The 15,924-nt window shown below is 46.3% G+C and overlaps 8 protein-coding genes across 8 annotated transcripts; 5 read left to right on the top strand and 3 right to left on the bottom strand.

Moving 5' to 3' along the window:
* Positions 1-99: 99 nt before the first annotated feature.
* On the top strand, positions 100-1,275 carry GL50803_0021398 (zinc-RING finger domain-containing protein; the record flags this gene model as incomplete). The annotated part of the gene is made up of 1 exon (XM_001704405.1): positions 100-1,275. The coding sequence occupies one exon, from the start codon at positions 100-102 to the stop codon at positions 1,273-1,275; it is 1,176 nt and encodes a 391-aa protein (XP_001704457.1).
* Positions 1,276-1,312: 37 nt separating this feature from the next.
* Positions 1,313-1,687, bottom strand: GL50803_0016044 (Ribosomal L22e; the record flags this gene model as incomplete). The annotated part of the gene is made up of 1 exon (XM_001704406.2): positions 1,313-1,687. One exon carries the CDS (start codon positions 1,685-1,687, stop codon positions 1,313-1,315), a length of 375 nt encoding a protein of 124 aa, XP_001704458.2.
* Positions 1,688-1,826: 139 nt separating this feature from the next.
* GL50803_002116 (Zinc finger domain) lies at positions 1,827-2,705 on the top strand (the record flags this gene model as incomplete). The annotated part of the gene is made up of 1 exon (XM_001704407.1): positions 1,827-2,705. The coding sequence occupies one exon, from the start codon at positions 1,827-1,829 to the stop codon at positions 2,703-2,705; it is 879 nt and encodes a 292-aa protein (XP_001704459.1).
* Positions 2,706-2,724: 19 nt separating this feature from the next.
* GL50803_0012905 (uncharacterized protein) lies at positions 2,725-3,804 on the top strand (the record flags this gene model as incomplete). Its single annotated transcript, XM_038045711.1, has 1 exon — positions 2,725-3,804. One exon carries the CDS (start codon positions 2,725-2,727, stop codon positions 3,802-3,804), a length of 1,080 nt encoding a protein of 359 aa, XP_037902378.1.
* GL50803_002118 (uncharacterized protein) lies at positions 3,794-4,168 on the bottom strand (the record flags this gene model as incomplete). The annotated part of the gene is made up of 1 exon (XM_038045960.1): positions 3,794-4,168. One exon carries the CDS (start codon positions 4,166-4,168, stop codon positions 3,794-3,796), a length of 375 nt encoding a protein of 124 aa, XP_037902377.1.
* Positions 4,169-4,312: 144 nt separating this feature from the next.
* On the top strand, positions 4,313-8,674 carry GL50803_00114829 (uncharacterized protein; the record flags this gene model as incomplete). The annotated part of the gene is made up of 1 exon (XM_001704410.1): positions 4,313-8,674. One exon carries the CDS (start codon positions 4,313-4,315, stop codon positions 8,672-8,674), a length of 4,362 nt encoding a protein of 1,453 aa, XP_001704462.1.
* Positions 8,675-9,079: 405 nt separating this feature from the next.
* Positions 9,080-14,272, top strand: GL50803_0027326 (DNA polymerase alpha subunit A; the record flags this gene model as incomplete). Its single annotated transcript, XM_001704411.1, has 1 exon — positions 9,080-14,272. The coding sequence occupies one exon, from the start codon at positions 9,080-9,082 to the stop codon at positions 14,270-14,272; it is 5,193 nt and encodes a 1,730-aa protein (XP_001704463.1).
* A 68-nt stretch (positions 14,273-14,340) lies between these two features.
* GL50803_00137603 (uncharacterized protein) lies at positions 14,341-15,732 on the bottom strand (the record flags this gene model as incomplete). The annotated part of the gene is made up of 1 exon (XM_001704412.2): positions 14,341-15,732. The coding sequence occupies one exon, from the start codon at positions 15,730-15,732 to the stop codon at positions 14,341-14,343; it is 1,392 nt and encodes a 463-aa protein (XP_001704464.2).
* Positions 15,733-15,924: the final 192 nt, after the last annotated feature.

The following is a 15,924-nucleotide window of genomic DNA, read 5'->3' as shown; positions in this document are numbered from 1 at the left end:
CGATACTAGGGCAAGTAGCTCGTAGCTTATATGGCCATAGTTAAGTCAGCATTAAGTCAGTAGTGTTGTGTTTTATTTTTGGTACTCGGAAGAATAATCATGCAATCCATTCAGGCATATCTGGATCGAAAGGCCCTTAGTGCACAGCTGTCTGTACGTTCATTGAGCCTTAATGCCGCACAGCCTACTAAATCAATGCGCCTTCATGAGAATTTCCCGATACAACCGAGCCGGCCATACGGGGAGTCTCGAGTCTCCAATTTTACAAGCCTTCCAGAGAACCGAGACACAGAACCGAGTAGCACCCAGAATAATCCCGAAGTGACAGAGATACTCCACCTAGAAAATGCACTAAGATACGAGGCAGATGCACAAGGGGTGGGCATGGGGCTGGACCAGCTCATTCTTAACAAAATGACCGCTCAAGGAGTCACAGATCCTACTCAGGTCCGTAGATTTTTAACTGATGAAGCTATTGAGGACGTCTTGAATGAAAGAGCGCACGTTCTCCTAACAAAATTCAACTCCCACATTACTGAGATAACTCGCACAGTAGCTGAAAGCATGGCCTCTATGAATAAACTTTATGACAATAAGGTTGAGCTGCTTTCTGCAGCCTTTGAAGCCGACTTTGCCAGGCTCTCCAACCTCTTTGCTGGTCTAAATAAGCGCTTGGAGGACCTCAAAGCTGTTTCTGGTGTCCTTCCGAAAGATGATTTTACGGCCTTCTTACAAAGATACAAGCAGCAGGATGAAATACCAAGCATTATTGAGGAGAGGATGCTCATTATGGCACGGTGTGTGCAGAACCGTGTGTCAAGCCTTCGGACATCCTTTGAGGAGCAGCATATCGAAATGAAGCATGTCATTGCCGCTGCGACTTCCTCCATTAAGTCATATTTGGATCTATCCTGTCCTAAGTGTTTCGAACGGTACGGACCCTCGCGCCGAATCATTGCCCTTGCTCCTTGCGGACATAGCATTTGCGAGTCTTGCTTTTACAATCTATCTGGGCAGGTGTATATGGGTCAAGTAGTCGTCCTAACCGCCAAGCGAGCTGTATGCTCTCTTTGCAACAGCCTAATTTCGCACGCAGTCCTCGATAGAATGATGAATGCACGCGTCTCCAGACACGAGTTAGACCCCCGTGAGGCTTATCAGGCCATTGCAGAGACGCTCACTCAAGTGCACAAAACGCTCATGCAGATTGACGTCCTGAACCCCGACGCCATCCCCCAAAACAGCTTGGAAGCACAGACAGACACAAGTGGTTAGCCGGCGTCAACCCGTAATCCGTTTACTTAATGGAGCTTCACTCGTCATCCGTGCCAGCCTCGTCGTCGTCGTCTTCAATAGTGTATGGCTTGAGAGTGTACGTCTCCTTATCGGTGGAGAGGACTCTAAAGACACCCTGGTAGTCTTGGTACAAAAAGCGCTTGGTGAGATACTTCACATAGCGCTTGGCAAACTCGTAGCCTGTCGTTTGGATAACGAGGGAGTCTCCCTCCACAGAACAGGCTACCTTCTCGGCGACCCCGTGCTTGCGATTGTTAATTTTGAAGTGTGTTCTCACATAGTCCGCAAACTCGTTGAGGTTAAGCTCCAGATCTTTTCCCGCGCTGCAGTCAACAGCGAAGCGGATGTTGCCTTGCTCCTTCTTGACGCACTTCTTGATACGGGGCCTCATCTCGCTGCTGGGTGAAAAATAGTACGCATAATTTGATTTTAAATTACTTTTTGACGACACCCTGGCCTGCAGTCTATGGTCTGCATGTCTACAGAGGTGGTTTACAATTTGGTCGGGAAATAAAATCCACTGTCCCTCCATGCTGAGTAAAGATGCAGTATTATCTCTTTTGGAAGAGGGCCAACTAGAGGCCGCGGTGGCTCTGGTGCGGACCTGCGAATCTCTCACCTCGAGGCCAAGGTTTAACGAGGCCCTTCTTACCCTTCTTCAAGATCCTCACTTTCTCCAGGTGGCTCTTGAGAGTGATTTTGTTGAGTTGTTCGACTATGGGATTGCCCAAGGCCTTGTCGATGTCCAACTTATTAGTGACTTGCTCGATGGCAAGACATCAGAGTATGCACTGTACACTAGGTCCCTTATCAACGCCTTAGGACATCCTCGTCGGCCTAAATTGAGGCCCATGAACCGTTGTGGGCCTGTCCTGATCTCTACGTACCTCATCATGCACTTGAGCATGGCCCATCATTGGGTTCCTCTCCATCTACTTGCTATTTGTCTCTTCCTATCCGCATCAGTACTTACATGGTACAAGTCCGGGCAGTATGCATTCTACAGTAACGCCAGCCACCACGGAGCACCGTTTTCGGCTACAAGATGTCACCTGTGCCGTCTTCCTATGCGAGCCAGCCCACGATGGCGTCGAAAACAAGTCCACTGTCGATACTGCAACACCTGTGTCGACCGGTTCGACCATCACTGCTTCTGGCTCGGATGCTGCATCAACGAGGCCAACTATAAGTGGTTCCTCTTCGCCCTGATCAGTGCAATCCACATGTACTTTCTCGGCTTGCTTGATAGCGCCGTTCATTTCTATAGACGAGCTAAAGTGCCTGTACAATTTCGAACAGGCATCGCAGTGCAGCTACTATGCTATGTTTGCTTCTTTACCACACTACTGATGCACGTCAATAGAAGAAGATACACTACTATCAGCCTTGCAGATAGATTCAGAAAATAAAAAGAGCCTGTGTGCAGAAATGCAGGAGCGGAAGAGCGTCGATCAACATATTGTACAGACGCTGACCTCAAAGCATCTTCGGTACATATGTAGCTATACAGATCCAGTGTTGTCTATGTCCATTTCTCCCCACACATCTGACCCCCCTGGTGTCCTCATACGCCATCAAAAGCGCGTTTCTGTTAATGGAGTCACACTATCGTCAGCTGCTTCTCCATACCATGTACAGTGGTATACTGAGCAGCGTCTTTTTCTCCACTCGTACAAGCCAGGGGCATCTACCTTTACTAACGTCCTACAATTAATTGATATCGAACTGGATAAGACTATCGACTCCATTGCAATTACTTTCAACGATACCACCTCTGCCCCAGCCGAAGTTACTGACTGTCCGTGCACCACATGTAGCAAGGACATGCAGACCTTTCTCGTAGGAGGAAAGACCATGCAGGCTATTGATATCCGAACCAAGAAAAGACTCTTTGTTAGTAACTCTGCCCCAGTTCGCGCGCTAGCCCTCTACTCCAAGACTCCCTACAGCATTTTCTACTTGGCTGGCCATCAGTATCTGTCCCTGTTTACAATGGATCTCCGAACCCAGAAGGAGATCTTGCTATTCCCCAAGGCGACCCAGACCTCCGCCAAATTAGCTTTAGAAGTCTGTCCACATTTAGAAAGTAAGACATTGCTATATACCATCCAATCAGACAGATTATTTACAGTCGTTGGTCATCATGCACGTAACAATGATAACAATAATGGACTCGATACGAAATCCACAGCGTCTTTAATGTCACGTGTGGCAAAACATCCCAGTGAAACCTTCACCTGGCTTCACAGCATACTATGTTACAATAATACCTTGGTGTCTCCATATCTTGTGTGCAGTAGAACGGAAAGTAGATTAGCTCTGTTGAATGCTACAAGCACTGAGTCTGAACACGAAGGTCTCGACCCCTTACTGTGCAGTAACATTGCCAGTAGAAACACCTCTTTGAGGTTAGGATCTGCTATATCAAGGGCATGCTCTGCAGCGGCAGCCCGGGATGTCCTCGCGGTCGCCATTGATGGGGGCGTGTATGCAACGTCTACCTTTTGACCTTTTTAAGGATCTTATCAAAGAATGATTCTGTGCGGGGCTTAATAGTGAGCTTTGATCGTGACTCTGGCTCCCTAGATACAGAGGGTAGGGAGTTACTTGCCTTAGTGTAGGCTATCCCAGAATGCCCAAGAAGCCTATGAGGCTCTGAATTGCCTGAGGCAGCACTTCTTCTCTCAGAGCCGTCAAGGCGCCTAAATGTCTCCATGATCTTTTTGTCTCCCTCCGTCTGCTTGACGGCATACCCAAGGCCTGCCTTAGAGTCGTAAGATAGTCGCGAAGGCATGACAGTCACTGAGGTATCGTCTGCCATAGTCTCGGGAAACAGAGCATCTAATAGGGCGTCGAGCTCCTTTTTGTCCATTTAAATTTTAAAGAAAGCATCACAGACGACAGTGGCAGTGGCAGTGTTATGGTTAGCTTATTCTACTACTGATTAAAAGGATGTGTATACCTAAATGCAAAAACACTAACAATTTTAAGATAAGGCTTAAGGGTTAAAGTTATTATGAATGCCTTTCTCTCCATTTATTCGACCATTCCAGGGTCCAGCGAGCTCGACATCAGCGCTGTTCTTGCACCATTGATTAAAGCCCATAATAGCGTCGTTAAGTCTCAGATAGATGCTGCTCTGACCACTCTACTTTGCTTTGCAGAGAAGAACAACGATAGCGACCATACAATGCACATTCTGCGAAGTTTTTTGAAGCTGCTTCTAGCCCACATACAACTGCCAGAAAACAGAGGAACTACCGTCACGGGATGCAAGGGGCTGTGGGTTTTGCTAGGACAGCTCATTCTAAAGGTAGATGGAGCCGCCAGCGACTTTGTCACTTGGTTTGCAAAGCAGGATATTTGTAAAGCCTTGCTTGGTAGCAGTGTTTCGTCAGAAGTATTGACTTTCAGACACGTGTTCAACTGCCTACTTCTGTACACCCAGGCACTATTTTCTGGCGATAGTTATGGTGCTTCGTCTCGCACAACAAGCTCTGGTGAGACAACGACATCTGTAGAAGATCGGAGAACTTATCTATGCCTTTCTGATATGGCTTTGTATCTGCAAAACTTTATATTGATCTTTTCACAAACCAATCTAGCAAATATTAGCACATTAGATCAAGATAAGGAGGCATACACTTCGTCTCTTCAAATGATCGTCAGGCTCTGCAGTATCCACAATCCAGCTTTTCTATCTACAATTAAGTTCCCCAATAAGAGTGTCAATCCAATGACGGAGTCGATAGATGTAACTCATGGCCGCATGCTTATCCACCTATTCCTCCAGCCAGAGGACTTCAGGCTCTATGTACAAGATGACGCTTGTCCATATGCACTGCTACTGAAATTCCTTCATCCAGAGTCATCTCCAGTCTTGTTTATGCTTGTAGCTGATGCAGAGCGCCTCATTTCACATCCACGGACAGATTGGTCCTCTAGATATTATCTTGCTCTCTTTGAAACAATCGTTTCTATAGATAGCTTTGCGTCCTCAGGACTATTGACAAAGCTACCACATAAGCTTTCTCCAATAGCCCTGCCCATTTATGGAAGAGTAGTGTCACGCACTGTTGAGTATTTGCTGCGTACACATAAAACCCAATCAAAGACTTTCTGGAAGCTAGTAGAGATACAATTATCCTGTTTCAGCATTTTCCCTTCTGATGCAGTATTCTTTGAAATGCGGAAGTTTATTGTTCAACATGGAAAGGCATCTATCTTCATTAGCAGGATGATCAGCACCATTAACCACAAAGCGCTTTCTTCCCAAGATCTGCTTAAGATAATCAAGTTGTACGCGTTATTCCTTATTGAGGGAGATGCACCAACCGCAGGGGTTGTGCGACTTAAGGTTGAAGAGCTGACCCGAGACTTTCCCGCTGCACTCCAGGAGGCACTGCCGCATGAACTTTTCATAAGAGTCTGTTTACGAAGTCACATTAACATCAGCAAAGAGGTGCTCTGTCAGTTTTTATTGAGTGTGACATCCCTTGCTCCTGGAGATGAGCAAATTAAAGACTGCACGATCGGGCTTTTCAAGGACTTTCTCACAACATCCATGGATACTCACTGCTACTATAGCGATCTTTGTTGCGGTGTCCCAGCTAATAGCAAAGTTATTTTGTTTCCCTTAGGGCCTCTTCTGCTTGCTATCAACAATACCTTCGGAACCAATTTACACCAGAAGGAGTATGCCCTACTATTCAAATTCTTCTTTGGTGGCGCTGATCGAGACACCGCACAAGTTGTTTATGCACAGCTAGAGCCTTTGCTATCAAAGTATACAGCCTTATTTTCAAGCGCTCTGGTCCCTGGAATGCTTGGGAGCGAATCGCAAGAGTACGCTCCTCTCAGCGTCTTACACTTTCTGTTTGTCCAGGGAGGCCTGGATTGCTTTACAACGTCTTTGCAGGAAGCCGAATCCAACGGAAGTATTATTTCAAAGTTTCACATAAATGAGATGATTACGTTGCAGCTACTCACCTTAGGTTCTTGCCTATTCACACACCTTCCAGATACTTATTTAGACATACTCTGTGCAAAGTTTGTTGATGAGTGCATCGACAACTGTAACTTCCAGGCTATAATATTGGCTACCAACAAAGCATTCGTGTCCTATTCTCTATCGATTAGTATAGATACGTCCACTGTGGATATCCCCATCCGTATAGGGCGCATGCTTGGGTACTTCATTAAGTATTCCTATAGTGCGTATCAGACAGTGGAGAACGACGAGCTTCTTGGCATAATAATTGGTCTGCTGAACTTCTTCATACTCTGTAAGAACTCCAGCTCTCTTGTCCTCTTTGTGGATGAGCCACGCCGAAGTATTTCAGAGCAAGATGTAAAGCAGGTTGTTTCCGATGCAGGATACCGTATTTCTCAGATTTTAAATTACATATTCGAAGGTGCAAATACAACTGATCAGGGCGCAAATAAGCTGCTTACCGTCTCCTACGTTTTGTCTCCTATTAACTCACAACCACGTGATAGAAGGTTGCGCTCTCCTTTGGGCACTCCAAGCTCAAGTAGCTCTACGGGTACCAGCTCGATGCAGACGGTGACGAGTCCCAACGGAACATCCGTCCTGGTTGGGGACGTATATGTGAAGAGACAGCCCGCGGCTATCAACTCTCCTGCATATCGTATGTTATGGTTGTATACTCCTTTCTTTCTAGAGCTCTTGAATACGCTAGCATCTATTGTCAATATGCCGTTGAAACTGATGCCCACGTGTCTACATGTCCCCATGGGGTGGGTGTCCTTTGGAATTAGTCGACCAAGTGAGATGCACAGCGCTGAGTTCGGCAGGCTACTTACGGAAGAAATATACGTTCCAGTCATAGATCACTATTGTCTTGCAGGAGGCAGAACGTTAAGCTTGGAGCAGTGTGTTGCAGAGAGACCTAGTGAAGGACAGAGTGACGGTGTCCCCTTTGACCCAGCGCAAGAAGTGGTTATTCCTGACACCTCTCGCTTCTCTGTCAACACGATCCTTCCATATCCCATTAGCCCAGGCACGCATGACTACCTCATGTCCCAGCGGTTTACTGTCAGAAGCGAGAATCTCTCAATGCTATTAAGCACCTATCCTATGTCATACATAAGGCGTCTTTTCGGATGCGTAGACTTGTGGAAATCCTTTCTTAAAACAGATCCAACAGAAGCAATGCGTCAACTGGCCGTGGTGCCCTTCTTTGTAACAACTCTAAACTGTAAGACAACATCGGAAAATATCCGCTCTCTCTATTCATCCCTCATTAACACGTTAGAAAAGGAGCTTTCGTTAACTCTTCGGCAGAAGTTTTCTAAGTTACTGACCGACATGGCTACGATGTTGCTTAATAGATTTAAAACAGTGTCAAGGGCTTTCTCCCACAAGCGGCGCTCATATGGTATCGTCAATGGAATTCTCTGCTTCACCCATTGTGCCATGCTGGCCCCTTTTACCGACTCTGTAGCAAATTTTATCATTAGATTTCTCAGGCACCCAAATTGCTTTGATGATCTGGCATGCTACGATAATCTTGTCTCCTACATTCATCTCGCAGAGGGCTTTTATCTGTCGTTCATATCAAGAGATGGAAAGAGTACGATGTCTACAATTAGCCGTAGAATAGGATCTGAAGCCCTCATTTCTTCGATCATGCATATGAAAAGCTCAAGCTGGGAAATACATAACGCATGGATGTCTCTCTTTGGAACCGTGGCAAAGACAACCTTTTATAATACAGGTCTCGACCGGCGAAAACTACTTGATAGACTCAATTCCAGTGCCTTGGAACGTATCGGAAACTCTCTCGAAAGATTTATCTATGCAAAAGGGGCAGATGACTGTACAGTGGAGCAAATACTCAGCGCTGGACTTGTATATGCACACGTTCCTAGCATCCAAAGTGACAACCTGAGGCTCTTCAAATCAGTCATTCATCTTCTATTTTCTTCACACATCTCGCTCCGAGCTCTGGCTGGTAAGATATTTGCTGTTCAATTTGGCGACTCCGTGGAGCAAATGGTAACAGAGGTGCTGTGTTGGCTTAGAACTGCAGATTTTGCCGATGAGTTGACTGATGAGTGGGATGATACAATAGACTATGGAGACAGATACATTGTCTTTAGCTCTTCTATGCTACCGGATCTTAAGTGCAGTCCACTTCCTAGACGTATATGCAGCCTAATGGAATCACGATACAATCGTCAAAAGTATGTTGTTACTCTTTTGGAATCATTATCCTTCGTACTGCATTATGCAGACTGCTCTGGTAATGAGCTATGTTATGGTATTTTAGACCTATTACAGCGATTGAAAGTTTCTGAAGTGGACGTACTAATAATTAGATCGAGAGCCTATTCCTTAGGAACACGGGAGTGAAGGGGTATTTACTCCGACCACTACTGTCTGAGTAAATTCCCCCGTGCACCTCTATCTTGAAGTTTGTGTCCAGGTAGCCAGCGGGCTTTCATAAAGCTCTATTAGCTGTGAGTACATGCTGAGCGATAACTCATGAACTTATGCCAGTAGGGTCAACACCACTGCTCAATCCTTCGATGCAGAGGGCTAAAAATGTATTGTCTGTCCTAGGTACAAAGAAGACAAGAAGTGAACCCTCAGGACCGGCCAGTATGTTTGTTGATGGTGTTCATTTTTATTTTAAAGTGTGGTGTACAATCTGTACCTTCAAATGTAGTTCAGGAAACAGTACAATAATAAGAGTGCCCAGCAAATAGTTAACACGTCGCCAAAGTGCTTGTGAACAAAAATCTCACAACCGAAAAAATGTCTAACAGTGAAAATAGCAGCTCCTCTGGCTTCTTCTCAGATGATGAAGATGCGTACAGACGGGACTACCAGTTAGAAAGAGAATATCAAGCAGATGATTTAGCCAGAGGAGGGCTTAAGCTTGACACTGTCGGATCTGAGAAAAGGCCAGAGCCAGAGGAGAAGCAACCGGAGGTAGTTCGCCAAACAAATCAGGCATTTCTGCACTCATCTAAGTTCACGGGTGTTAGTGGAATGATCAACGATAACGTTGTTCGATCTTTGGATGAATCATTGAAAGATATTCTAAAGAAAGTTGACTCTGGCCCAGAACAGCCACTACCCAACGGGAGATTTAGCCGACTCGGCCGAGGGCGGGCCCCAGCCAATGACCAAACTTCAATGGCAGATAGAATATTAACAAACGTCCAGAGAACTACTGCATATGCTGCGACACAGTTGAAACCAATTGTGCTACCACGTGCTGGGAAGATAGCTACTAATACTACGTCAGAAGCTAAATACGCGCCCAACGTTGATCACTCTCCGCCCGTTGCTTCCCCTGCTACTTCTACAGCCACTTTATCTTCTCTCTCCAATGAGCAGCAGAAATTATCAAATAATATAGCCGTGACAGAGACTGCACATGCCTTTAAGCATGATCATTCTGATCTCAAGGGTGCGCTCACAGAGAATACCGAACCAACAGGCACAAGCAATTATCATAACTTTGATAGTACCGAGGAGGCAGGCCTTCTTATCACAGAGCTGACCATGGATCCCCTTGGATTTGAGGCAGAGCAGGAGGACTCATGCCCACAGTCTTGTCAGCTCAATGAGATGCAATTCAAAACCTTAGTGGACACAGACCCATACTCCTTGTCAGTGGAAAAAGATATCCATCCTCTTTCTGATAAAATGGTGCGAAATAACACCCTCTTGATGTTCTGTTACAATATCGAGTTGATGCCCCAGGCCGATGATATTGCGCTACTATGGGGGAAGGTGCTAACCACTCCAGAAGACGGTAAAAAGTTTAATGCCACTAACCCCTATGTCAATCGAGCCCAGAGCGCTTGTGTAGTTGTTAAGGGTCTGCGGCGCATCTTTTATATTCTTCCCCATGGTCCTATTGAGAATTGCGATACAAAGACTATGACCTCAGATGAAATTAATGCTCTATTTGAGCGAGTCTATGCTAAAGTACCAGATCCCACGTATAATGACGAGATAGATTACATGTGCTTAGATCAACCCATCCTCCCGGATGACACACAGCGTCACCAGGCGGATCTTGTCAACATAAGCGTCTTTCTAAAACTGAAAGCGGATATCCTTGAAGTACTGCAGAAACATGGCATTAATTCCAGTACGGTTACCGTAAGGCCTGTGTGGAGGCGCTATGTGTTCAACGAGCGCACTCTTCCTAGACACCCTAGGGTTTGGATCGAAGTGACTTATCCCGCCAACAAACCCCCAGTGAGCCCGATGTTCTTTGGACCACAGGTACTTGGTGTTCGGAAGGATGTAGGTGATGCGGCCGCTGCCAATTTGCAGTTCGATATCGGTGTAGAAGCAGTTGTCGGGCACACCATCTCTCCACTAGAGTACTGGTTGGCTAAGACACGCATTTCAGGACCAATGTGGCTCCATGTCACTCAGATAGACTGGGACTTCTACAAAGCTCGTACTCAAGCAATCTCGGCACTTATTAAGCAGCATCCGAAGCTCACCCTCCCTCAAGCTATATCCCTATATTCAGATAGTAGGAGTTGCACGCTGGTCTATCACGAATTCCATACGAGCCTACAGCAATCTCAATCTGATTCTGTTATACGGCCTATCTACAAGTTTGGCACCAAAAAGGATCAGAATACGACACCGCTACCGCTGTTATCTGTGTGTACGGTGCAGGTGCGCTACATTCCAGAGGCTAGTCGAGTGCAGCCCTCCTCAAAAACAGGAAAGAACATAGCACCCGTAGTCAAAAATGTTGCCACGACGATCACAGTCACGTACCATCCAGGGTATTCTGCAGAGGGGGCCAGTTTCCAGACGGAGCTCCTTACACAGACGCATATCCTGGCGCGGAAGCTTGTCCACATAAACATGCCGTCCGACAGCAGCCACATTGTCCCACTATCTAAACTAAGTTACGATTCACTTAACAAGGAACCCCTAAGCGACTCTGCGACGATCAGCATACGCATAAAGTTGGTAGACAAAGAGCTCCAGCTTTACGAGGAGCTTTCTAAGGTTTTGATGCATTTTAATCCGGATATCATAATGGGCCACAACATTTACTTTCACCTTTACAACACCATGTGGCACTCTCGGTCGTGCCTTACAACGGACTCCTTTAAAAACACAATCCTAGCTGGGCTTTCACGGCTCAATCCCAGAATTTTACGGATTGAAAATTTATTCAAGACGTTTCAGGCAGCTCGGAGCAGCTGGCATGTGATGAACACTATCCATGGACGCTTACTTATGGACTTAGAGAGGGGCATCAGTGAGTTCTCTACTGACACTAAGCTTACAACAATCGACTATGCAGCATCGTCTCTTCTTAAGAGGGACCTTACGTTAACGCCTCCTTCCCATTTAGGGTCAAAGCTTAAAGCCGGGGCGCAATTCAAAACCCAGGTGATACCAGAATTGATTGCTGAAATCCTAGCTCTCATCGGAATTGCAAATGCGCTAAATTATATTCCACTTACCTGCCGAATCTCTCAGCTAACTGCTCTGCCTTGGCAGCTTGTGTGTTCAATTGGCCGTGCCAGACGAGCAGAGAGCCTTATATTGTATAACTTCTTTGTAATGCCGTACATACTTCCTGACACGGAGTATAAGACACATGAGCAAAGTGCTAAAAGTCACGACGAGTTCAGGCCAAAGGATGATACAGCCGCTGATGCAACTGAGGAAGCTCGGCATGGGGCTGGGTATGAGGGTGGCTATGTTATGGATCCTGTAGCAGGATTTCATGATAAAATAGTAATAGTATTGGATTTTAATAGTCTCTATCCAAATATCATTCGTGAGTACAGTCTATGCTTTACAACCCTAGATCCTCAAAACTACGTCACTTGGCCCGATCCCACCAATACTACCGACGACCCATCGGGTTTAATCCACTTACACGCAGATCCACAGGATACCTGGAACCAGACGATAGAGGAAGAGGTTCGTGCCTCTAAGCAAATTAGTCACACAGTTATTCTGCCGAAGATTATTGCACGGCTTATCACACAGAGACAGGCCATAAAGAGAAAAATCAAGGACCTCGAAGCCATGCAAGTTAAGGATGATAAGACAATCAGCCAACGCCTGAAGATGTTGGAGATTTCACAGCTTGCTATCAAGCTGTGCGCCAATGCCATGTATGGCTCTCTAGGTTATCAGTACGGACGATTCTATTGTCCTCACGTAGCAGCTCGCATTCCGGCCAGAGGCAGGCTGGAATTGACTCGAGCCAGCAACATAGCAAAGCAGCAAGGATATCAAGTCATTTATGGAGACACAGATTCCATCATGATCAAAACAAATATTGAATACAACAAATCAGAGAAACACAAAATTATGGCTCAAGTCAAGGCAATAGCCACAACTATCAGCAGTAGAGTGGGAGAAGATCGGAAGTACCTTCAGCTAGGCCTAGATTATATCTTTATAAAATATCTACTTCTTCAGAAGAAAAAGTACGCTGCAACGCGCCTGTTTCCAGACTTCTCTGTTGCACTGGAGTACAAGGGGCTAGACCTTGTCCGCAGAGATTGGTGTCCTATTTCCAGAACTATCTCCAAGCGGGCCCTGGAAATCATAATGGGCTATCCTCAAAATGTGATTGCCAGCAACCTACTCAATATGCTTGTAGCCTCCTACAAAGATATATTAGCCTCCCGCACACCTGCTCGCGAGCTCAAATACGCCCAGCAGTTCAAAATGACCAAATCTCTGACCAAGCAACTCCACCAGTACTCTGCCACTGCCGTTACTCAGTTGCCGCACGTCTTTGTGGCAAGGGAACTACAACGGGTTGGTAAGCCTGTTAGAATAGGGGATATTATTGAATACCTTGTCCTAAGCAATAAGGGTATCTCGGCATTGCAGGTAGCAATGGGTAAGGATAGTAAGCAGGCTGCCTTTAACGATGCCCCAGATCTGAAGCAGGCCTCTGTAAGTTCCAGTGGAGATATCGCACGCAGATCCATACCATTTGAATACTACTCTCAGTATCTTTCAGGCTGTCCACTTGTTAATGTCCTGGACATTGAGTGGTACATCAAGAGCCAAATAATTCCCCCATTACAGCGTGTATGTAGCTATGTACCCGATCTCTCCGCAGGCCAGCTTGCTGAGTGCTTTGGACTAGACTCTCGGGACTATATTGCAGATACTGTATCTGAAGAGCAACTCACTGGCTTCAATAGGCAAGAGTACAGTATTGAAGTGCGGCGTCGGTATGGATCCTGCTGCTGCTTCATATACCATTGTGCCTGCGGAAACCCGAAATCTGTTACTGCATGGCCTCCGCCGCTCAGAGACTATCGCTCATCTGAAGAAGTTATAGTTACGCCACACCCAGACCTTGAAACACCGTCAAACGCATTCAGAAAGGAAAAGGCGATCCAGGGTGACGAGCCTCTTCTTTCCCCACTGGACTTCGATGTCCTACGCTGTGGATGCCGCCTAAATTTGGGCTGTTTTGTGTCATCGCTCCATAAGCAGCTCGCACAGATGTTTAGGCTTTATGAAGCACAGCTTTCGTACTGTGTGCATCAAACGTGTCCCTTGTACCTTACGGAAGAAGTACGGAGAAAGATTTATCCGGGATGCTACACAAGCCAGCTAGACGCTTACAATATACAGTATAAGAAATATGCGATCGCCACCCTTTCTGGCAAAGACTGCGGAGTCCCTGGCTGTGGCGGGATGCTAGTTCCTGTCTTCACGTCCTCCATGCTACGTGACCAGTTACTTTTCTTTTCTCTTCTCTTTGATCTAACGTCAGTTCTCTATACTGTGCCAGACAAAGCGGTACCTTTTCAGAGTGACCCTGGGGATAGACTGCGAACGATATTCAACGAGGGCGCCCGATTAATTAATAGCTACATAGAGAAGAACGATTATATAAATATCGATCTTGCAGACCATATTGAGTCCATCTTCGCGGCCTTGGCGGGCCCGCAAAGAGTGTCAACGCAGTGATCCAACAGCCTTAATTTACAGCCCTCAGTTACAGTGCGTAAGTCTACTCAGTACTCTGCACAATCCGGTCACACTACAATCTCATCGTTGCTCCCTGAGTCTTTCAGCGGCGCATTCTCCCGGGAAACTTGGTCTGTGGAGGACTTCTCAATCCCCCTCTTTGCCTTGGGGCTCTTGGTGTCTCTAGCGTTTTCGTATAGGCCTTGCTCATATTTCTTCGCATTCTTAATCCCAAAGACCCAACCGACAATGATGACCACAATGAGAGCCAAGCTTAGTACTACGCTTAGCCAGTTGGTTGGGGGAGGAGGATCAGCGCAAGCGACTATGGATTTAGCAGCATCCATGATGTTTGTGCACTTCTGCAGATTAGACACCTCCTCAGTGCCACTAAACGTGGTGATGTAAACGGTCGTCGACTGTCGGAACGGATACGTTCGGAGCATGTTGCTGAATGAGTCTAGGGTACGACTATCCTTAACATTAGAGTCCAGAGCGCGCTCAATCTGAATGATGCGGAAATCGGATTTCATTGGCTTCTCCATATTGTAACGCTCTGGAGACTGCACAATGCGCCACCCATCGTCTGTGCTTGGGTCCAGCGTGCGCGAATACCCAACACTATCTGTGGTAAGAATCTGTCCCATATATTCTGCAAAGTTGGCAAATGCAATGAGATAGGAATAAGGGTAGTTCCTGCTTCCGCTCCTAATAAAATAGTCAGACGCTGTAGGCGTGGGGAGACTCTTCGTTTCGTAGATTTCATAGATAAACGACTGGAAAAGCTGTGAAGGCAGCTCATATCCATCTGCGAGTTTCTTGGCCAACTCAGTCACAAGGAATGAAAAATGGTTGTCGTCCTGGATCGCAGGGAAGGGCTTCTTGCCGCCGTTGTCGAAAACTCGAGATATGATCAGCTCCGCATAGTCAGAGCGTGTGATCGAATACCCAAAGGAGCCAGCAAACGTGACGGCGACCGCAGAATACTCGCCATCCATATAGTTAACCTCGTAGGTCAACTCTTGCAGGTACTTATAGAGCTCGTCAGCGTAGGATATCTTATTATCTATCGTTTGCGAGTAGCCCATATAGGTCCCAACCGGAGACACCCCGGACATGAGGGCTACCATGGAGTTTGACGCCACCTCAAAGAAGCTGTTATAGAGGAGAAAGTCTGTGTACTTAGTGTCCGGCACCGCGCGGACAAACTCTGCTGCCAAATCGGAGCTGTACGCATTATTAACGTACGTCTCAAACTCAATTATGTCAGCAACATTGAGATATTGGGACCTTATACGATCCAGGACCTCTCGTATTGTCTTAGCATGTTTTGCGGTCTGGGCTGCAAACAAGCTCACAAAAGGCGAGTTATCAAAGGACGTATTGATCACTTGCATAGGCTTAGGCCACGCTTCCCGTGAAAAGCACGCGCAAGCGAGGAAAAGGAGCCCCACCAGCATGCTCATTTGCAAATAAAGAAATGAAAAATATGCTTTTGAAAATTATTGACCTAAAATAAGATTTCCCCATTTGCTGAACGGAATCGGACCGCATCTCTAGCGCAGTAATGTGAGTCCTTTCAATGAATAGACGTGGATCATTATTTTATTGATTCTGCAAATCTGTCGCAAAAGTCCAATGAGGTACTTTTG

This window comes from Giardia intestinalis, chromosome 5, assembly GCF_000002435.2.
Source record: "Giardia intestinalis strain WB C6 chromosome 5, whole genome shotgun sequence".
NCBI classification, from domain to species: Eukaryota; Fornicata; order Diplomonadida; family Hexamitidae; genus Giardia; species Giardia duodenalis.
This window is presented reverse-complemented; position numbering and strand designations above follow the sequence as displayed.